General features: G+C 57.8%; 9 protein-coding genes across 9 annotated transcripts; 5 read left to right on the top strand and 4 right to left on the bottom strand.

Annotated features, from left to right (window-relative positions):
- Window positions 1-735: 735 nt before the first annotated feature.
- MKK02DRAFT_45141 (uncharacterized protein) lies at window positions 736-3,232 on the top strand (the record flags this gene model as incomplete). Its single annotated transcript, XM_053093255.1, has 8 exons — window positions 736-1,283; window positions 1,349-1,481; window positions 1,530-1,562; window positions 1,617-1,757; window positions 1,811-1,847; window positions 1,897-2,308; window positions 2,357-2,875; window positions 2,926-3,232. 8 exons carry the CDS (start codon window positions 736-738, stop codon window positions 3,230-3,232), a joined length of 2,130 nt encoding a protein of 709 aa, XP_052946211.1.
- Window positions 3,233-3,732: 500 nt separating this feature from the next.
- MKK02DRAFT_33637 (putative response to drug-related protein) lies at window positions 3,733-5,484 on the top strand (the record flags this gene model as incomplete). The annotated part of the gene is made up of 5 exons (XM_053088758.1): window positions 3,733-4,505; window positions 4,554-4,760; window positions 4,807-5,082; window positions 5,132-5,375; window positions 5,479-5,484. The coding sequence occupies 5 exons, from the start codon at window positions 3,733-3,735 to the stop codon at window positions 5,482-5,484; spliced, it is 1,506 nt and encodes a 501-aa protein (XP_052946210.1).
- A 163-nt stretch (window positions 5,485-5,647) lies between these two features.
- On the bottom strand, window positions 5,648-8,205 carry MKK02DRAFT_33636 (P-loop containing nucleoside triphosphate hydrolase protein; the record flags this gene model as incomplete). Its single annotated transcript, XM_053088757.1, has 3 exons — window positions 5,648-7,468; window positions 7,513-8,018; window positions 8,070-8,205. 3 exons carry the CDS (start codon window positions 8,203-8,205, stop codon window positions 5,648-5,650), a joined length of 2,463 nt encoding a protein of 820 aa, XP_052946209.1.
- Window positions 8,206-8,431: 226 nt separating this feature from the next.
- MKK02DRAFT_45138 (3-methyl-2-oxobutanoate hydroxymethyltransferase) lies at window positions 8,432-11,563 on the top strand (the record flags this gene model as incomplete). Its single annotated transcript, XM_053093254.1, has 6 exons — window positions 8,432-8,837; window positions 8,897-9,277; window positions 9,322-9,383; window positions 9,435-10,122; window positions 10,176-10,637; window positions 10,680-11,563. 6 exons carry the CDS (start codon window positions 8,432-8,434, stop codon window positions 11,561-11,563), a joined length of 2,883 nt encoding a protein of 960 aa, XP_052946208.1.
- A 170-nt stretch (window positions 11,564-11,733) lies between these two features.
- Window positions 11,734-13,047, bottom strand: MKK02DRAFT_45137 (uncharacterized protein; the record flags this gene model as incomplete). Its single annotated transcript, XM_053093253.1, has 1 exon — window positions 11,734-13,047. The coding sequence occupies one exon, from the start codon at window positions 13,045-13,047 to the stop codon at window positions 11,734-11,736; it is 1,314 nt and encodes a 437-aa protein (XP_052946207.1).
- A 1,010-nt stretch (window positions 13,048-14,057) lies between these two features.
- On the bottom strand, window positions 14,058-16,402 carry MKK02DRAFT_26972 (peptidyl-prolyl cis-trans isomerase-like 2; the record flags this gene model as incomplete). Its single annotated transcript, XM_053087283.1, has 12 exons — window positions 14,058-14,158; window positions 14,213-14,648; window positions 14,701-14,817; window positions 14,868-15,073; window positions 15,124-15,228; window positions 15,274-15,373; window positions 15,425-15,513; window positions 15,563-15,743; window positions 15,796-15,876; window positions 15,956-16,014; window positions 16,077-16,213; window positions 16,281-16,402. The coding sequence occupies 12 exons, from the start codon at window positions 16,400-16,402 to the stop codon at window positions 14,058-14,060; spliced, it is 1,734 nt and encodes a 577-aa protein (XP_052946206.1).
- A 251-nt stretch (window positions 16,403-16,653) lies between these two features.
- Window positions 16,654-17,316, top strand: MKK02DRAFT_25354 (uncharacterized protein; the record flags this gene model as incomplete). The annotated part of the gene is made up of 2 exons (XM_053087026.1): window positions 16,654-16,761; window positions 16,816-17,316. The coding sequence occupies 2 exons, from the start codon at window positions 16,654-16,656 to the stop codon at window positions 17,314-17,316; spliced, it is 609 nt and encodes a 202-aa protein (XP_052946205.1).
- Window positions 17,317-17,465: 149 nt separating this feature from the next.
- Window positions 17,466-18,041, bottom strand: MKK02DRAFT_45134 (uncharacterized protein; the record flags this gene model as incomplete). Its single annotated transcript, XM_053093252.1, has 3 exons — window positions 17,466-17,793; window positions 17,855-17,913; window positions 17,967-18,041. 3 exons carry the CDS (start codon window positions 18,039-18,041, stop codon window positions 17,466-17,468), a joined length of 462 nt encoding a protein of 153 aa, XP_052946204.1.
- A 2,075-nt stretch (window positions 18,042-20,116) lies between these two features.
- Window positions 20,117-21,354, top strand: MKK02DRAFT_27082 (uncharacterized protein; the record flags this gene model as incomplete). The annotated part of the gene is made up of 4 exons (XM_053087303.1): window positions 20,117-20,312; window positions 20,362-20,649; window positions 20,721-20,907; window positions 20,955-21,354. 4 exons carry the CDS (start codon window positions 20,117-20,119, stop codon window positions 21,352-21,354), a joined length of 1,071 nt encoding a protein of 356 aa, XP_052946203.1.
- Between the last annotated feature and the right edge of the window lie 73 nt (window positions 21,355-21,427).

The raw sequence follows: 21,427 nt of genomic DNA, 5'->3' as shown, positions 1-21,427 counted from the left end.
GGGCCGGTTGCTCCGGCGGTACCTGACCGGGCCGAAGGCTCCGGCCCGCCGAGATCCGTGCGTAAATTCTGAGAGATTCAGCGAGGCGACGCGCAGCGCTAGCGCATGCATGAGACAGCGACAGCAGGCTTACCCATCACTCTACGAATGCCACGAGGGACTCCCTTGGCTCGATGCGCTGTCTTTCAACTTGAAAAGATCGGTAGCAGACATCCGCAATTGATGTCTGTCGGTCCATTGATGGCTCACGATCTAGCTCGGATCCATCAAGCAGCGGCCAGGAATGAACGAGTAGTACTAGCGAGCCAAGGACTTGCTCGTAGCTCTGAGAGCTCGTATACCCACTCGTACGCTCGACTCACAGAGTCTTTTACATCACTGGCCGATTGGAGAGCCTCGATCCTCCAGCCACGTTTCACATGCACGCACGGACTTGTTTCAGATAGAGTTTGGGTTCTCTAGCGGTCAGATCCAATTTTTCAAGAGCCCTCCTTTGGCCTATACAAGCAGCTTGACACCGCATATGGTAACTAAGGGAGGCAGTCATCAGCTGCCTGGGAGCGGTAAGGGATGGACACAGCAGCGGGAGACGCAAGCGGCCAGAGCGCCACGGGAGGGAGAAGAGAGGGCTCGGGGGCACATGAGTCGATCTCAGTCTTATACATCACTCAACCCTCCTAGTCTGACCTCGGTCCTCCCGTCTTCCTTCTCTCTTACCTTCCCATTGCCACCAAGATGTCTTCTCCACTCACTGATCATCCTCTGTCTCGCCCCGCTTCCTTCCCTTCGCCTACTACAGCCCGCCCGCCCGCTCCCCTTCCCGTTGACACATACGAGCACAACCCACTCACGCCCACCTCATCCCTTCCTGCCTCGCTCTCCCGGAACCGATCCATCTCGCCACCCGCACGGCCCGCAGCTCTCTTCCCACGCACCTCCCCGCTCTCCTCCCCTCCTCCAGCCCATGCCTCCTCCTCATCACCCCTTTCGCGTCCTCCTTTCCTCCCCGCTCCCTCGTCCCCATCACTCAACATTGCCAATGATCCTCCCCCAGCCGGCGGTCCAGTTGCCCCCCGCAACATCGTCATCCTCCTCGATGGGACGGGGAACATGTTCTCCAGGCGTAATTCGAATGTCATTAAGACGCTGTCGGTGCTCGAGGCGGATGAGACGCAGCTGGTCTACTATTCGAGCGGGGTGGGAACGATCCTGCCGGATCATGCGAGTACGTGGGGGAGTATGCGGACGGCAGTGGCGCGAGGGATTGATACGGCTTTGGCATGGTGAGTTTATCAGTGACATTCATATTGTACGGAGAAGATCATCTGGTCCATCAGCTGATAATCAGGAACTTTCAAGAGTTCGTCTGCGATGCTTACAAGTACCTCATGGACTTCTACCGGGCCGGGGACAAGCTGTATATTTTTGGCTTCTCGAGAGGAGCCTACACCGCGAGGGCTTTGGCCGGTATGATCCAGAAAGTAAGCTGCTGAGATTGCGCCGGTCAGCCGCTCCAAGCTAACACTCAGGTCGGCCTCCTCGCTCCTGGCAATTACAACCAGGTTCCACTGCGAGTCCACAACAGCCATTGACTCTCTTCCGGAATGAGCTGACAGGCCAGGGCGTACGAGGTGTATACTCGACCGAACGCTGTGGCGTATCGAGAGGGAATGAGCGGTGGTGAGGAGCTCAGCGTGATCTACCGGCAGATCTTCGGAATCAGCCGTACGGTCCGCATCGAGTTTCTGGGCGTCTGGGTAAGCTGCGACACGGCGGTGGAATGCCTGTAATGCGTCAGCTAACGCCCCAGGATACAGTCTCCAGTCTGGGCGGTATCACCTTACCTCGTGAGTGAACCTATCAGCTATACTCCTTGGTCTGGCCGCTGATCTTTAGGCCTTCCCTACGCCAGTAACGTCAAGTCCGTCAAGTTCTTCCGCCACGCCCTGGCGCTGGACGAGCGCCGCGCCCGCTTTGCCCCCGAGTACCGCCGCTTCCACGCGGACGAGTCTTGCGTCGACCCCAGCGCTTGCCTGGTCACCCTCCGGAATGCGTGGTCCGCGCACAACATTCTCCATTCGCCCAATGCCAGCGTTTCGGACAAGGTCGACGCCAAGAAGCAGCTCGACGAGATGCTCGACCAAAAGTATCCCGAGATCGCGCGGACAAGGGTGGTGATGGATGATGGGACCACGTCGGTACGGTACCTAAGAAAGAATGTCGAAGCGTGGTTTATGGGGGCGCATAGTGATGTAGGAGGCGGAAATGATCTCAACGGGGAGAGTAGCTTGTCGAATATCCCATTCAGGTGAGCTAGGTCGAGCGGAAGTGATGACAGGGACGAGCTGACTCACAGGTGGATGCTGCGCGAAGCGGTCCAGTGCGGTCTCAAGCTGGAAGCTGTAGGCATCTGCCTCCAGCCCGCCATATACCTCCACCCCGCCGTCGTCGAAGCTGGTCATATCCCCGCGGAACTCATCCAGATCCTCCGAGAAGAGCTGCGAGGCGAGACTGTCGAGTTCGAGACGGAGAAGAAGGTCAGGTCACTCGTCGATCAGCACCTCCCGCATAGTCGGCTGGTGGAGATCCTGGAGCTTGCGGCGGGGTACGATGCGGGCGTATCTCCGCAGGAAATCCTAAGCGACGCGGAGAGACGAAAAGAGGCGGAGAGTGGGGGTACGCAGGCGCAGGAGGGCCAGGCCGCGCACGAGCAAGACCATGTGGACGATATGGATCCGAGAGGGTTGCCGATCGGTCCGGATGGGGTTATGCTGGGGACGGAGAGTCTGAGGGGGCCGTGGTGGTTGCTCGAGGGGGCAATACTGCAGACGAGAAAGTTTGAGGGGTCGAACGATGGTGGGAAAGACGTCTGGCGGTGAGTCCACGTATCAGCTGCAACACCCGGTGCATCAGCTGATGAGACAGAGCGAATCTAGGCAGACCGCGTCAGATGGCAGTAGGCCAATACATCCATCGTTCGGTCCAGAAACGCCTGCGCTTCGAGCACCCTCTCGACGAAGAACAAGAAGAGAAGACGGTAGTCAAGTGGTGGAAGCGGATGACGATCAAGGTGAAGCAGCGGATGAAGGGGGACACGGTACCGGTACCTGTCGAGGAGGGAAAGCAGGGAGGAACGGGGTACGAAGGACCCAAAGCGCTCCTTCCGACGGAGTGGGGGATGACATGGGACGATCTGCGTCGGGGGAGGGGCGGCGTGGTGTGGGAGGAGTAGCATGGTCGTCGCATCAATAGCATGGATCATCAATGACACTGCGTTGCACGAAATATCCCAAGACGAGCTTGGACGGAGAGGCATGACCGGCCAAAAGATGGAGATGGACCCGCTCGTCCGCCTCGGCATGTACGGCCGAAAGGATGGCGGTGACAAACCCTGCAAGTTACCCGAACGGGCTAGAATTAGCGTTGTTAACAGCTCGTGCCTGACTCGTTTCTAGGCTAACGTTCGGTCTCCGAGGAGTTTTTGTATTGATCAGCAGCCGGTACGATTTCTAAGCTCCTCCTCCGCGCTGCTTGCTCCGCGGCAACGTCGCGATGATGGGGTTGAACTTGTATCTCCTTTCTATCTAGCCATTTGATCTTCATCTTGCTTGGTCAACGTCGCCTCGGCTTCGGTCACGCCTGTACAGGACCGCTGGTATATAACTCCCAACGCGACACGATATTCCCCTGTCCTCATCTTCTCCCAACGCACAGACATTCTACTTCCCCAACATGTCCTCCTCCCCTCCTTCGGCTCACGCGTACAACCATGACGGCGTGCTCGTATCGGACGTGCCTGAGAGCCAAAGGGTCTCAGCACTCACCGACGAGACACGCAAGGTGAACGACAATCGGACCGGCGCGGAGGCCATCGCCCCCACTGTCGGGCCGCGGAGCGACAGCGCGTCCAATTCTGTCAGTACCGCCGCGGGTCCTCCCGCTGCGGGACCACCAGCCGGCCGGCCCAAGCTCGACAAGTTTGCCTACTCGTTCTGGGACCCGCAGATGGCGCCGTTCCGGAAGATCGTCTACAAGATCCTCGGCGGAGGGTCCATCGTGACCATCATCATCATGTGGCTCGCTTTGCCCATGTACTGGGGCAGTCTCTGGCTCTCCAACGTCTACACCAACAATCTCGGCGTCCGGATCGTCGACTATGATGGTGGCGCTATAGGACAGGCGGTCGTGCAGGGATTGATGAGCCGAACGGGCCAGCTTGGGTACTTTACATCCCCGGCGTCGGCGTGGCCTAATGCCCAAGGCCTCATCGATTCCATGCTGGACGAGCAGGAGTGGGCCGCGATATCCATCAACTCGGGCACGACGTCAACCCTGCAGATCGCGAGGCAGAACGGGCTCCAGTCGTACAATGGCTCGCAGGCGATCACGGTGTACTATGCTCAGGCGCGGAATGAGCTGGCGGTCAATTCGTATCTCGTGCCGCTCATCCAGCAGGCATTAGGCGAGATCACGGGACAGCTCAGCGCTCAATCTACAGCCCAATAGTGAGTAAAGTATTCCTCGTCGTGCAGATATGAGCTGATGAGTATCAGTCTTCAGGCGAACTCTGGAAATGCGACAGCTATCTCCCTCCTCGCTCAGGCCCCATCCACCATATCCAACAGCATCTACTATACCCTCGACAATCTCCGGCCATATAATCAACCGGTGGCCAACGCCATCACCCTTGTCGGACTCATTTACTGCCTCATCTTCGCCTTCATCATCGCTATGATGGGTAATGGCGCGCGAGAAATAATGTAAGGAAACCTCTTTTCTGCCTCTGCTATCTCGCTGACATCTCAGCTCTCCCTTCATGACAACCCGTAGCTACATCCTATATCGTCTCGGCACCCCTCTCCTGCTTTACATGCCCATCGCGCTCTTCTTCGCCATGGTCAACCTGCCCTTCCGAATCCACTTTGACGCGCACTTCTCCTACGCCGGCGGCTTCTTCCTCTGGGCATTCACCGTCTACCTCTCCATGTGCGCCCTAGGCCTCGCGGTCGAGTTTGCACTCACCATCGTCGGACCAAAGTTTATCGGTTTCTTCCTCGTATGCTGGATTATCGTCAATGTGTCGTAAGTCCTCCTTCCCTACCTGTTGTCCTCGGACGGAGCTGACCCTCAGTACCGTCGCCCTCCCACACGAGCTCCAACCCTGGATATTCCGATATGGCGCCGGAATGCCCTTCTACAACATAAATCGCACAGTCCGCACCATCATCTTCAACACCAAGAATGAGATTGGGCAGAATCTCGGGATCCTCATAGCCTGGATCGTCGTCAGTCTGATTACCGTCTCGCTGGCGACGTGGCTGTCGAGAAGAAAGGCGGTGAACCTGCATCGGAAGGCGAAGACCGAGGAGGAGCGGGTGAGCGGGGAGAAGGTCGGGATGCACCACGAGGAGATTTTGTTAGATAGCGCAGACTTATAGTAGTAGATCTTGACGTATAGTAGTAGATCTTGACGTATAGATGTAATGGTACGCAGGCTCACATTGTTTTGCGAGAGCAGGGAGGTGCATTATCAACCAAGACCGTTACCTATTAAAGCTACAACATCTATTAACACAGTCTGTACCGAAGAGGGTATAACGATGCCTGGTATCTATGAGGGGTCGTTACTACTACAGATCACAGTTGTTCAGGATCGCTCCATACGCCCCCGGTTCCTCCATGGCTGATCATTCTCCTGTCGTCCCCCAAACTCGCCTCCACTTCCGCCAAATCCTCCTCTCTCGCCCCCACCTCCCCTATCACCACCCCTGAAGCCACCCCTCATACCGCTGCCAAATCGACCTTCGCTGCCGCCCTCAGAGTCGCGGGATCGACCCATAAAGCCACCTCCACCTCCACTCTCGCTATCGCCACGCGGCCGGTATCCGCCTCCTCCGCCCTCGCTCCGGCCGTGATATCCTCCGCCGCCGCCTTCTGATCTACCGAAGCCGCCACCACCACCTTCTCTGCGTGCAAAGCCACCTCCCTCGCCGCCATCCCTGCGACCTCCGAAGCCTCCGCCACCTCCGAAACGGCCTCCACCGCCGCCACCACGACCGCCAAAGCCACCACGGCCCCCTCCACCTCCGAATCCACCTCGTCCCCCGCGCTCCTTCAGGCCCATCTTGGCCAGCATGTTCTCGCCGACATGCGGCCTCTCATCCAATCCTCCAGCCTCGACCGCCCAGTCCTTTACTTCTTGCACTAAGCGCCCAGCGCCGATGTTCAGTTGCTCCTTCCGCCCCGCATAGTAACCGAGCAGGCTGGTAAACACCTCGTTGACCGCCTCGGGATCCAGCGTGGGCAAGAACTCCTTGACTGTCTTGTCGATCGTCGCCATGGTCGCCTGGTACGTGTCCGGCGCGACCTCGGCGAGAGCGGTGGCGAGATCCTCCCCGGTGTTCTCCTGGATAGGAACGGCCTTCATACCGTTCAGGTATCCCGTCTCCCATGGCAGAAGGACAAGATCGCCCCTTCCGCCAGCTTTGCCCGCTCGGCCCGTCCGACCCACTCGGTGGATGTACTGCTCGGGCGTAGTGGGCACACCGACCTGTATGACGCGTGTCACACCGGGATAGTCAACGCCCCGAGCGGATACGTCCGACGTGACGAGGATAGACGGCCGCGAGTCTTTCCTGAACCGATCCGATGCGCGCGTCCGCCTGTCCTGGCTGAGCTGACTGTGGATCTCGCGCAGCTCAGTGCCACGCGGAAGGAGGTGTTTGAGCTCGCGCAGCAGGGTGGCCGTGAGCATAGTCATTTTGGTCGTAGGGAGGAAGAGGATGATTTTGCTGTCGGGTTTGGTGAGCTGATCGTGGGCGATCAGTTTGATGACGTGAGAGAGCTGCTGCTCGGCGGGGACGGTGGCGAAGTATTGGGGGATGTGGAGGTGGACGTTGGACTCGTTTTTCGGTACGCAGTCAATCATGAGGTGGTTGGGTTTGAGCGAGGCGCGGGCGATTTGCGCAATGGCAGGGGAGACGGTGGCGGAGAAGAGGAAGGTTTGGCGGGAGGAAGGGAGGTGGCTGATAATGTCCGCAAGTTCCTTCTTGAATCCCATCTCCAGCAGAGTGTCCGCCTCGTCCAGGACCAACATGTCCGTCTTTTCAATCGCCTGCCTGACGATTGGCTCCGAGAGGAGATCGTTCAACCGCCCAGGGGTGGCAACGATAATGTCCTTCCGGCCGCGACGGAAGTCACCGAGCTGTGCCCGGCGAGACTCGCCACCGACGAACAAATGGACTTGAAGGTCCTTGTTCCAGGTGCAGACTTTCCGCGCCTCGGTGGCGATCTGAGTAGCGAGTTCACGAGTGGGGGAGACGATGAGGGTGCCGACGTGCGACCGGGAGACTTGGCGGTAGAGTTCACCAGCGAGGGCTTTGGTCAGGGGTTGACCGTCTGGTCCTGGGGCAGAGGCAAGCTCATCCAGCTTGGACAGACGCGCATCGATGGCGGGGATGAGGAAGGCCTGGAGTCAGCTTAGATTCAAGCGGATCTCAGCCGTGAACTTACCAAGGTCTTCCCGGTACCTGTCCTTGCCTTCACGAGCAGATCTGACCTTCCCTCTCCTTTCTCCAGCTTCTCTATGTCTTCCCCGCGCGCCTGCGCATCCTCCTTCGCCTTGCTCTTGAGCTTCGCTCCCGCCAGCCCAGGCATCAACGCCATGACCCGCTTCTGCACCTCCGACATCGTCAACAGCTGGAACGGCTTGACCGTGAGCGCCTTGAGAGTGTCATAATTGATCCGTCCCTTCAGCGAGGCAAAGGATCCCTCGTCCCCCTGAGACTCCTCCGCTGCTGGCTCCGGGACTTTTCTCGAATGTTTCGAGCGCGATGAGGATTGGGATGAGGCAGGTGGAGGGGCGTATGAAGGGGCGTTCTCGTCCGCGGTCGAAGTGGCAGGTGACGCGACGGTAGAAGCGAGCGCGTCGGCGAAGAACTCTTCGGCCTCCGCTTCGGCCTCTACCTCCTTGACGGCGGTAGCAGAGTATTCCCGACCAGATGTAATGGAGCGGAGGGCTATGCGTCAGCTATAGCTTCCAAGGCAGAGCGGGCCGCAGCTGAGCTCACCTCCAATCCGGGAGAAAACATTCTGACGGGGAAGGATGGCCGATCGCGCGAGGGGCCGGGAAGCGACGACGCTCCTCGGGGTGACGATCCTCGCTGCGAGCAAGGACGTCCTTGTGAGTGCTAATCTAGGCAGCATGGTAGTGTATTATTATAGAGAGAGATACAAGGTCAACACCATCGAGCATCGAGCATCGGTGGACCGCCGCCCAGCGAAAAAATGCGAGGGAGATCTAGATGTCCGAAATCTCCGGAAATATTACGTAAGTCTGCCTTTTGATTGTGTCGGAATTTCAAGACAAGCTAACCGGTCATAAGCATCTTGCATTTGTACTTCATCCTTCTTACCCATCCTCCAGTCAGTCATGCTCCTCCCTCGACCCGCCAGGCTGCTGAGGCAGTGTCCGACGCTGCTGCGACCCGCAGTGCAGCGTTGCATTGCGACCACCCCCGCCCGACATGCTCAGCTCGACGAGTCGTATCACCCCTTCACGAACGACATGTTGATGGGCTCATCCCGTCAGCGACCGAACAGAGCTTCGGCAATACCAGACCGGCAAGATCAGGACGTGGAGGTGACAGAGGACACATCAGCGGTCGCCTCTTCCTCTTCCCCTTCGGCCTACGCTCAGAGCGCCGAGAGCGAGTACGACCACGAGGACGGGGGACGGGAAGAAAGGAGAGCACCTGCCACTGTCATTGGCGCCAAGCGAGTCGGGCTGGTAATCCTGCCAGAGCAGCTCACTGAGTCAATTCAGCAGGAGATCAACGGTAAGCTAGGTCTCGTTGTTACGCGACCATCGTGGAACGACCTCAAGCTGACTTTACAGCTGGGGACCCCCATGAGATCCGCCGTTCCTTTCTTCAGCTCAACCCAACCACCCGTACTCCGACCCGAGGCAAAGAAGGCGAGCGCTTTCGAGCCACTCCCTCTGCTGCACTCGCCAAGGCTGCTGCATTCCTACCGGGAGAGTATGCTGCCGTCCGCAGTATCTTCACCGAGTTGCGCCGACGCCAGGGGGACGACTGGCTGCCGGAGGGATCGGTTATGGAGGTCACAGGGACTGTAGGGGCTGGCTTATGGGCCCTGGCAGACTCGCAAGAGCTTCTAGAGCCCGTGGTGGTTGGAGATGGGCGGAGTGTTGGGCGGAAGTACGAATTCAACCATGCAAGCCGGAGTGGGCTGGAGCTGGCCGAACGACTAGCGGAGAGTGAGCTCTGAGTTCTGAATTTGGTTACCAAGCTGAATCAATAGGCATGCCAACAGGAGCGCTCGATGTGACATATCAGCGGCAACCGAGCAAAGCTGGATCTGCCGTATGTCCTCGATGTACCCAGACGCTTATCAGTCCATGGCTGACGTCTCAGATTCCCGCTCTGGTCCTCTCGAGCTTCCACCTCTCCACCATCCCCTCGACTTCGGCTCAGCGAACTCACATTCAACACCTCCTCTCCCTCTCTTCGCCCTACCTTATCATTGTCGACCGCAATACCGCCGCCGGATGGGAAGCCATGTCTTCTGCCCGCGAGTACATCCTCGGCCTCTCGACCCCCGAATCACCACTCCATATCGTCGCTCCGTGCCCACACGAGGCGGCATGCCCCATGCTCGGCGGACGCGAGAGCTGCTCGTTCAGCCAAAGACTGCAACGGCCGACATTCGTCAGGCGGACAAAGCACGCCAAGAAGGGCGAGGAGGACATGGGGTACTCGTATCTCGTCATTGCTAGGGGTGAGCGGCCGGGTAGGAGCCAAGCGAGCAGTTCGACCGGGCGAGTAGGCGGAGTGGCGCGGGAAGAAGGGAGGCGACTGAGGGAAAAGACGGAGGGGAGGACGGTTCTGCGGGAGGTTGAGGGTGGGGGATTTGAGATGGTCTCCCTCGTGGAAAGCATGGTGGAAGGTGGAGCGATCGGGAGCGCGGAGGACGCGTTGGAGATGCCGGAGGAAGAGGTGGATCTTGAGGGACTACGGACGGAGGCGTACGAGTGGCCGAGGCTCATCGCTCCTCCGATCAAGCGGAGCGGGCACGTCATCATGGACACTTGCCATCCTACCGGTGAGTTGACGCTCTAATTCGCTTCGCGAACGGGACAGAAACTGACTGGTCAGGTCAATTACATCGTATCACATTCGCCAAGTCTCACTCCAAGCAGGCATACTACGACGCCCGCAAGTCCTCATGGGGCGATCTATTCCCTCATCAGCCGAAAGGCAAAGAGGTCGTCCGGGATCGAGGCGTCCGGCGACTTTCGCCAGCAAACGCGAGTTTGGCGCAGGTGGGCGTCGCGGAGGGGGAAGAACTGGGAGCTGGCGAGATGGAGGGATGGCCGACGGCCGCATTGTCGGAGGAGCAGGCGGATGTGGGTGAGGGACAAACGCAGGGGGAGACCTCGACAGCTGGCGCGAGCACGATGATGTGGGACTTTGGCACCGAGCGGTCCAAGCGGGGAGGAAGGATTGTTGACAAGTCGACGACTGGGAGGGCATCGAGGAAGCGGTCTATACATACTTCGGCGGTGACGCGGAGTGTGCATCCGCCACCTCCGCCTCCGGCTGATGCGCCTGGACCGAGTGAGTGCATAGTAACGCTGAGCGAACGAGACTGACTGTCAGGCACTCCAACACCAGTTCCTCGGACCAAAGTCACCATCAACGAACTATACCGTCTGCGCTCCTCCTCCACCCCCATCACCTGCCTGACGGCGTACGACTACCCCACCGCCATGCTCTCCCAGAATGCCAATGTCGACATGGTGCTCATCGGCGACTCGCTGGCCCAGGTCGCGCTCGGCCATACCTCTACCAACGCAATCACGCTCGACGAGATGATCCACCACGCCTCGGCCGTCACGCGGGGCGCCAAGACACCCTTCACATTCGCCGATCTCCCGTTTGGCAGCTTTGAAGAATCGGTCGAGCAGGGCGTGCGGAGCGTTGTGCGCATGATCAAGCGGTCTGGGATCGACGGGATCAAGATTGAGGGCGGGAAGGAGATTATTCCGCTCGTCAAGAAGCTGAGCGATATGGGGATTGCGGTGATGCCGCATATCGGATTACAGCCGCAGCGGGCCACAAGCCTATCGGGGTATCTCGTCCAGGGCCGGTCTGCCGAGGCCGCTGCGGAGCTGTACGATACTGCCGCGCAACTCAAGGCGGTGGGTGCATTTGCGCTTCTCCTCGAGGCGATCCCGCATACGCTCGCTCGGCACATCACCGAGTCGCTTGGAATCCTCACGATCGGGATTGGGGCTGGGCCGGGGACGGACGGGCAGGTACTGGTGATTACCGATGTGCTGGGGACGTATGCTGGTCCAGGGGCATGGAAGGCCAAGTTTGTGCGCCACTTTGGGGACGCAGGGGCGGTCAGCAGGGGCGCGGTTGAGAGTTTCGTGCAGGAGGTGAGGGGAGGTGGGTTCCCAGAGGTCGGCAAGGAGACTTACGCGATGAAGAAGGAGGAATGGAGCAAGTTCCTGGAGATGACGAAAAAGGGGGAATGAGGCTCGATGCTTGCTAGTGAGGGAGAGAAGCAGCCGCGATTCAGCAGACGGACACCCTGCATATACATTCCCTGCCATAGATATCTAGATGGGATCTATCATTTGTACTACCTACATACCTATGTCAAGCAACCTCCTCTTGTAACATCCTTCTGGGAGGTCCAGACGAGCTACATAAGCCTCCACCCTCGCAAGATATCCTCATCCACGACACCCTCGCCTTTTCCTCTCCCTTCGCCCGCCTCCTCCTCCTCAAGCCAATCCCGCATCCCCAACATCCTCAGTCCCTGCTTCTCGTCTCTAACGCCCGCCCGGCTCAGCCGTACCCTCACCCCCTTCTCAAACCGATCCTGCATCTCCTCCATCGCCGCCTGAGGCATCCCCACCTGTTCCCCATCCAGCGCCCCGAAATTGACAAAGCTGACCTCTCCGACCTGTCCACCTCCCTCTGCAGTTCTGGCGAGCAGAAGCCGCTGTCCAAGCAGGGTTGTGAGGGGGTGGAGGTAGCCAGGTGCGTAGTCCGGATGCCAGTCCATCGTCATGGCTATGCTGTTGTGGGGGGTTGGATCGAGTAAGGGGAATCGAGCGCCCGGGCGGGGAGTCTGGAGGATGAAGGTGATATTGACAGGTTCAGATACCGTGGTGGCCGCCGAGCTGGAAGGAGAGGGTTGGAGAGCCTGAATGAGGCAGCCGAGAATGAAAGGGAGGCCGTGGTTCATGCTGAGCATATCGCCAGCTTGGACCGTTGCGCCAGGAGTCACGACGATGATGATCTCCCGTAACTCGTCGTGTAGGGTTGGGGGGAGATTGGCGATCGGCGATGCGCCCTGATGGAACCCTGCGCCGTGCAGGACCAAGCGACGAGGTCTGATATTCGCGGACAGCTCCGCGGCCGGACGATCATCAGTGGATGAGGAGAATACTGGAGCGTACCGCTGGTACGAGCTGGTATCCAGTCGAAGGCGCAGGACGTCGCAGCGGACCTGAGGAGGAGGTGTGAGGCCTGTAAGTCCAGGGGGGGAGAGGACCGCTGGGCCGCTGTCTGGGGCTGATACGGCCGCATCTTGTCCACCGATGGACGTGCCCGACATATCGGTGGGGGAGGTGTCGGCCGACGTGGGGAAGATATCGACAGTCTTGACGAAGCTCAGGAAAACCTCCTTCAATGTCTTTTTCCTCCCTGGCGACTCTGTGTCCGCATCTATCTTTTCTCCCCCTGCTGTCCCGCCGCACGAGTCTCCCAGCACCTCCGCGGGCAGTCCCGTATCCACCAGTATATTCTCCCTCCCTGTGATGCAGATGTTGCGGTATAGGCGAGGTGCAGCGATCTGGCAGACCAGCTTGGACACGCGGAGGAGGGTCGAGAGGGTTGTCGTGTCGGAAGGAGGGATGAAGGAGAGGATGTGATCGATCGTCTCGGCAGGGAGTCCACGAACAGCTTCGACGTCGGCTGAGCCATCTGTGATCTTGCACGTCTCTGACATCTTGCTTATAGCTGAAGACGATATACGGTCAATCATTAATCAATGCCAGTTGCAGCGCATCGCAGGCCCCCTGACGGCATACCTGAACAGCATCCCGCACCACGTGGCGCAAAGTGCTTTGTTTCAAGTTGGCGGGTGGCAAATGTGAAACACATCCCGGCCTTGCCATGGTCCCGCCCCTTTTTGCCTGGACCCAACAAGTCTCACCACTTCTGCGGCGTTATCTGTCGCCGATATACGCCTGGGAACAGTGCACGAGCTTTCGCCGTCATGTACAGTTATCAGCGGTTTCGGCCCGCTCGACGACCCGACCCTTTCACTCGATCGATTCGACAACGACTCCGACAAACCATTGGGCCACGTGACATCAACCGATTGATGAGGCTTACTCACCTGGTCTGGTGAGCATTGGGGGCTGTGCACGGCCCCAATCAACTGACCCGACTTTGCGCCAAGCGGTCCGACGTTAATCAACGGCGCCTTTGAACTCACCTGGTCCGTGAGGGCGGGGTCCTGTGCGGTTGTCCTCTGAGAGGACCCCGGGCCGGGACTCCGTAAAACCGACTGGGTTTCCGGTTCAACCCGGTTCATCCCATTTTGTATTGTCGTCATCTTTGCCACTGGGTTCCTAGAGCAGCTGACTGAGACTCTCGGAAGCTTGTACGGCGCCCACGGCGTGCCAGACAGGGCAGAGCTTGATCAGAGTGAGCTCATTGGTCTCCATATGCATTTGTAGCTCTGTGGTCGAGCAAGCTGATCGCCAGTGTCCATTCCGGACTGCGGGCTAATCGCTAGCCTGGGAGCTCGCGGGTGGGCGAACAGGCTGTTAGCGGTCCATCTCATGGCGGGGATCGAAGAAGTCTGTCGCACAGTAGTCGTGCCTCGATGCCCACCGCGAGTCCCTGCCCAGCATGCCTTTACAAGTGGGCAGACTGGTCGTCTAGGAAGCACACTCAGCAAGATTGGTAGATACTTACAACAAATACGACACATGCTGCTCCAGGCTGATCTCACCACCCCGAGAAATCCCCAAATCCGCCCTGTTTCCGCTTCTTCTTCTCCACTCCAAACTCGCCTACCGCCGGTACCGCGGAATTCCCCACTCTCGCCGCTACTTGGCTCTTCTTGGCGACCGCCGAAGCGGACGCCGCAGCAGGAACCGGACCCGCTCCCGGACCGAGGTACTTTCCCACCCCACCTTCTTCCTCCCTCCGGCGCTTCCGGTCCAGCTCATCCCTCGCCATCCCCCTCTCGCCCAAATCCGTCCCCAACCACGTCGTCCGGTCCTTATCCCTCTCCGCTTGTCTCTCCTCCCTCTTTCTCAGCGCATCCTCGCTCTGATCCTGCCGTTCAAGCTTGGCCGCTAGCCGCTTCTTGTACTCGTCGAAAGGATCGGTGAGGACCTGAATTCCCGTTATCGTTATTGGCTTGACGGGACGGTCGGTCGTTGGATTCGGTGCGATTCGTTCTATCTTGTCCAGGACAGACTCGCCGCCGACCAATTTACCGAACACGGTGTGCTTGCCGTCGAGGTGGTCGGCGGCGCGAAAGAGGATGAAGAATTGGGAGGTATTTGATCGCGGACCAGAATTTGCCATTGCCTGTATGATCAGCTTGACTTTGCATCGCCCTAGCATATCTGAGAAGATTTACCAATACACCTCTTGCGTCGTGCTTATACGCGCCCTTCTCGCTGAACTCATCTCTGAACGGCTCGCCCCAGTAACTTTCACCTCCTTTGCCCGTCCCGGTAGGATCACCTCCTTGTATCTGGGACATCAGCTGGTGATCTCTTTACAGCACACGTGATGACGACTTACCATGAAGCCAGGTACATGTCGGTGGAAAGATGTATCGTCATACTTGCCCTGCTTGGCGAGCTGGACAAAGTTGTACACCGTCTTTGGTGCTCGATCCCCGTGCAACTCGAAGTTGAGACCGCCGTAATTCGTCATTATCGTACAGTAGGCTTTCGACTTTAAGCGCTCCTTCTCCTTGACGGGCTTCTTCAATTCATCAAACATATCTGATCCGTTAGCTCGATGATCGGGCTAGGGATCCTGAATTTGAGCTCACATTCCTCCTCGTCCAGCAGGGCACGCTCGTTACCGATCTCAGGCAGAAGGGCGGTACTCGTCAGTGCCGCAGCTGTACGACCGGTACTGAAATTTGTCGAGTTATCTTGTCGATTAGCTCATGCGATCGACTCAGTCTTCCCCGACTTACAGGCTTGTTGATCTGCTCTTCGCTTGGCCACTACGCCCTCCTTCTTCTCCTCTTTCTTCACAGGTGCAGGCACGACTGAGGCGGCTTGCTCAGCTCTTGTCTGTGATGGGTCAGCTTATACTACAGTAACGAACAGCGTGCAGCAGCTCACCTTGTCCGCCAGCATCTTCAGAACTTTGCCAGCGCCTCCAGCAGCGTCGACGTTGATGCCCCTCAGCGGGTCGCCCTCCAGGTCGCCCTCTGATTCCATCAGCTCCTATTGCACCCGACCATGCTCGCCTTGACTCACCCTCGACCTTCTTGTCCTTCTTGACATAGTCGTACTCCCTCAGATCCCTCGCGCCGAGATTCTCCGGATCCTGAATAGTGATGATGTCTTTCCGCGTGAAAGGCTCGTCATTGACTAGGTCGCGCCATGTCTTCGACTTGATGGCAAGCAGCTGGAGTGAAGCCATATCGAAGACGTTGCCCTTCTAGGATCAGCTCCTGCTTACGCCTCTTGGGCCGGAATATTGGACGTACGGTATTGCGGAGGAAGACCAGGTGCACGTGAGGCGAGAACACCTTGTAGGTGATGGGGTCGTGCATGTTGCCTTCTGAGTTCTGTCCTTCAGCATATCCCCGTCTCTCGCGAATCAAGTGACCCGACCACTGTCGGGGACAGCCAGGGAGGTCACCTCACCTTGAAGAAGTTGAGCTTGATGAGCTGGCTTGTGTCCATAAATTTACCAGAGACCGGATCTACGCTGGTCAGCTATGTACAGAGCGATCTCAAATGTAACTACAACGCTAGCTGGACTCACTCGTCTTGAACTTCCGCACGTAAGGCACAATGTTCAGTAGATCAAAGACGTCTGCTCTTGGTGCCTCCCCTTCAGCGGTGTCGGCAATGACGGCTACGGGATTCCGAAATGGCTGGAGAGACAGCGCGCAAGAGTCGCTAGCAAGTAAGCTCCATGCTCATGCCAAGCCCCTACGAGCCAGTAGAATCAGAGGGCATAGCTCACAATGGTAGTCGTTGAATCTCGCTCTTGCCCGACTCTGCCCTCTTGCCGGTCATTCCAGCGGTATGCGACCCCATCGCGTGCTCCGAGTGGGTCACATACATCTTATCGGAGTTGTGTCCCATCTTGGCGAGCTCTTGGTGGTATGAGAGGCTGTCAGGCTATGTGAGTACGATTAAAGGCAATGCCAGAACGCTGGATATGTTCTGAGGAAAACAGGTGCGTTCGGCTGTTTTACGTAACGTGTTTCGCATAGTCGCGAACTTTTGGACCGCAAAAGTACGCGTTGAACTGTCCATCACATCTCCTTCAACCAATTGTCACGGTCATCTCTGCCCAGGGCTATCCATATCACGGACAGGACTACAGCGTAGCCATGGATTCCGACGATGACTGGCTCGAAGCCGGTCCGTCAAATCAGGGGAGCTCAGCCGACCCGTTAGTTGAGCAGGAGTATCAACGCCTTGCGACGAGGTATACCGACGTGAGTGCTCTTAACACTATCAGTCTATACGGTATCCATGCTGATGCTCTACAGGCAGGATACAGAGAGGGAATCACCGACGGCAAGCTCACCACTCTGCAAGAAGGCTTCGACTCGTCATTTGCCGCGAGCGTCCCCCCATCTCGTCGCCTTGGTCAAGTGCGGGGTCAAGCCAATGCCCTCCTCGCGTACCTCACTCGCTCAACTCCCGGCACATCATCCGCTCGAGCATCCACGTCAATGTCTGGCCCAGTATACTTAGCGGAATTAGTGGAAGCTGCACGCGAGCTGGTCCAAGATCTTGCCCGCGTCAAGCGGGTGCAGGTCTTGTCCAGGGATATCGAGCGGGAACGGCATGAGCAGGAAGAGCACGGTGGGGAAGATGTCTTCGAGCTGGAGCCTACGGAAGAAAGGGAGATGGAAGGGCTGGAGGATGCGCTCGGTTCGCTGGGGCAGAAGGCCAAGGCGAACGGATCGGACGAAGTACGGGAAGGCCAGCTGTTGGACGTCTTCGAGTATCGACTGAAGGCGCTCAAGGGCAGATTGAGGGCGTGAGGGCGTCCGGATCCCAGACTGTCGAAGGTATGTGTGTATTGTCCTAAAATTGTCCTAGATTGTCCTATGAAATGCTACAAGGATCGTCCAGCGATAATCTGCCCCTCGTCAAGCAGGACCAGCTGACCTGACAGGCCTTCCTACACCCACTACACCTCCTCATCCTCCGCCACCTCCAGCACCGTCCCCAATCCACAACGCATGCTCATCCCCATCGCCCGGCCCCTGCTCCCTCTCCTCGGGTACGGGTACGCCGGGACATCATCATGCGACGCTGTCGGCGTGAGCAGCATCTCCTCGATCTGCCGCGCGAATGATTTGCGGACGGTAGGGGTGTCTGCGCGGTCCGAGGAGGTGGAGAGGGAGTACCAGGCAGGAATGGGGAGGGCGTTCGGGAGCTTGGAGTGGGCATGGCGGTGGGAGGAGAAGCCGTCGGGGGATGAGGTAGGGAGGGAGAGACACTTTTCTGATCTCGGCCTAGCTCGTCAGCATCATACATAGAGGGATACAGGAAGGGATGAAAGAGATAAGAGCGTACATTAGATGCGAGATGATAGCGCAGACAATGAAGAGGAAAGCCAAAATGGGCAAGGACATCTGAACAGTCAGTAATAGTATTGGGTGGATTCATCAATGTTCTGGACACTCACGGAATCAATGACCGCAAACGTCATGTTGCCCATCTCTCGCATAGCGGGCGCGGCGTATACGCTGAGGCCAAACATCACGTGCGACGACAGCCAGGGTTGACTCAAGTAGGGATGACAGGGGGGAGACAGGCCAGATGAAGGCGAGTCGAGCTTTATATATCGAGCAGCGAGCGAGCGATCAGGTGATTCGCACGGTGAAGGGCAAGTGATTGGCTCGAATCAACAAGGTGCGAAGTGAGCGAGAGGGAGAGTGATGGTGTTCAGTATCGTCACGCCACGAGACCGTATCCCTCGGTGAGAGCAGCGAAACGGGCAGTGTATCGCCAGTGTGTGGATGGGGAGACGTTGCGTCCCTCTCAGCCGATGCGAGGTATAAGTGGTAGGACAGCCAAGCGGCTTCAACGAGCTTGTAGCGAAGCGCAAAGTGGAGCAGGAGAAGATGCCAAACAAGATTCAATCTACGGAGGATGCAAAAATCCTATCTCGCTATCAAAATCGCCGAACGACGCCGAGCATCAGCGTAAAAGTACGACGAGCACTGCGGTGATGTACCACATCCGGTGGACCGCATCGAGTACATTCCGCCACACTTTAAACTATTATGCTAAGGAACGCCACCCGAGTAGTAACCCTAATTCCCCCGAGCCGATCTACATCCGTCGCCGTGCCTGTACCAATACGCTTACGTTAGGTTCTAATCTAATCTCTCGCTTTGGTGCCTTTTGCATCGCTAACAGTAAGGTCATTGAACGCAATAGCTGTGCCCGGTCAGTCCTGGGCTTCCTGCTACTGGAAGCTGCCATTTCACGGCTCTCCTGGCTCGGCACCCGCAGAGGAGACTCACGCTCGCCTACTCGTTCGAGCCCTTCGCAAGCCGAAATCGGAGACACTGCGATGGCAGATCGACCGTTGCGTATCTTACACGATAGGTTCAGTACGCAACTGCGTCAGTAGAGATCACTGTATGGATTTGCAATGGTTACCCGCTCCCAGGCAGTCTCGTAATACACCGACGGACTGTACCTCAAAGCTACCACCGTGAATCAGTACCGACCAAATGGTGCTCGGTGATCCGCCTCTTGAGTGGGGCTGTATGTATTGAGCTCGGACGGCCGCAAGAGCTCACGTGCTCTCTGGGTACTCAGATAGTCCCACCAATCCAGGGGCAGCGATCAGTCAGGTACTTCCATCATGGCCGGCCGGCTCAGCAAGGATCCAATATTTAAGCCGGAGCATTAGACCGGCACAGCTCGAGAGAGCAGTGAAGCTTCCTCTGCATCATATCAGCCTTCAGGACTGCTACCGGTCGCATACGAACTACTGCACACCATCTTTGGCCTCAGGCAAGCGATTGGTTGCGCACTGGGACAGCTCAGTAACTGCTGCTTACATGCGCTTACATTCCTCCCGTTTCGACATGTTTCAGCGAAGCCGCACCTAAATTTAGAAATTTGCAAGGGACCCACGTAATCCCTTGCCTAAAGCCAAGCGCGGTGGGCCTTCGTAAACCACAGATCTGCCCTTGCCCCCACCTGCTCAATGTCTACTTGATCCACCGACTTGCCTACTCGGTCAGGCCACACGCGCGCTCACCCCGAAGGCGCCTTGCGATCACTCTGATCAATTGGAGCAAGGTAGGTGGAGGATGCGATGTCTACGTATGACTTTGCGGCGCCCTTACTGGGCAAAGCAACGGACTCCGTCCGGTTCACGGACGATGAGTGGAGGTTAGCAGTGGGTAGGACAGCTAGGCGGTGCTACCGATGGGGTGTGAAGATAGTGCGTGTTATGCTCGTGAGTTCAAAACATGTCTCATTTGGCACGACCGACAACACATTACGTGCGCTGACTAAATTCTTCAGTTCGCAATCGCAGCGAGTATCGTCTTCTTCCTGTTTGGTCCTGAAATCGTGATATCCGACAGCAGCTACCCGGCCACCTACAACCGTCTCGTCCAATGGCGGCCCTACTGCAAGTCCCCTCCCGACCGCTCCACCGCCCTCCACTACGCATACCGTGATATCCCCAAGACCCCAGCCCTAACGTTCCCCTCATGGGGCACTTACGAACCCATCTCCCCCCTTGGCCCTGACGATCCGGCATGGCCTTACCCTACTCGAGAGCCTCCACAGGTGCGGGATGCTGGAGACATGGAGCCGGTCGGCGTGTTCGTGGCGATACTGTGCATGGCGAAGGAGGTGGAGAGGCGGGCGATGATCAGACGTTCGTATGAGTCGATGAGATTGCAAGGGGATAGAGAAGGGATGGCGGCTGTGAGGGTCAAATTCTTCTCGGGGAGGCCGAGGAATGCCGCCGAGGAGGAAGAGGTGAAGGCGGAAATGGAAGGTGAGCAATCCCTATCCTCAGCTGCGAGTCTTTTAGCTCACGCATCTAGCATACGACGACCTCATCATCCTGCCGATAACCGAGAATCTCAACCAGGGCAAGACGTTCTCGGTCTTCGAACGGGCAGCCAAAAATGCCAGGGTCCCATCCTGTACCTTCAAACGTACATCGAACTCCGGCTGGTCAGCCGAATGCGCAGGCGAGAGAGCGCCAGACTACGTCTTCAAGGCGGACATGGACACCTTCCTCGTGCTGCCCGAGCTGGAACGGCGGATGCGCATCATGCCCCGGTCAAAGCTGTATTGGGGACGTGAGCACCCCCTATTTTTCCGGTTCGGTCTCGGCTGATGGGCGTAGGCATGAAACCCGGATACAGCGGCTGGATGGTCAAAGGCGACAATATGGCAGGGGCGGGGTACGGCCTGAGCTTCGACCTCGTCCAATACATCGCCGAATCCCCGTTCGTCCGATCGCATCTCCGCGGACAGGAGGATCAGCGTGTCGGCGATTGGCTACGCGCACATCCGGAAGCGAATAGGGTGGTATGGCTGACAGAGGAGTGTTGGATGTATGATCATCCCAAAGCAGCTCAACCGTGAGTACTCCTCAGCACGCAAGTGAGCGCTAGAGCTGATTCCAAAGCTGGACCCACGGTTTCATCTTTCCCGATACGATCCGTGCGCTGAATCAAGATACCGCACAGGATCTCACCCCGCCGTGGGTCTCGGGAGAGGAGCTGGAACGCTGGTCGACTACCTCCCCCTCGCATGCGAGCTACGCACCGGTGACGACAAACCTTACACACGACCAATCCGCAGAATCGCTCGTTGAGGGATCGAAGCTCTCCCTCTTACACGCCCATAATCTCCAGGACCCTCTCAACGACGATGAGCGATCCCGCCGAATAGCGGAGGCGTGGGCGGGAAGACCAACGAGGGAGGACCGGATGGCAGGCTGGGAAACAGGATCGACGATTTGGGTACATTCAGTCAAGAAGGATGAGTGGTGGCGCGATGCCGAGGCGGTACTTTTGGGTAATTAGGCTGAGTGAATTAGGTCCGCGTAGTCAGTAACGCTAGTTGTAGCCAAAGTCCCACTATTCTCATACCCGAGAT

The sequence above is a fragment of the Dioszegia hungarica genome (genome assembly GCF_025882075.1).
Source record: "Dioszegia hungarica strain PDD-24b-2 chromosome Unknown MKK02contig_8, whole genome shotgun sequence".
NCBI lineage: Eukaryota > Fungi > Basidiomycota > Tremellomycetes > Tremellales > Bulleribasidiaceae > Dioszegia > Dioszegia hungarica.
This window is presented reverse-complemented; position numbering and strand designations above follow the sequence as displayed.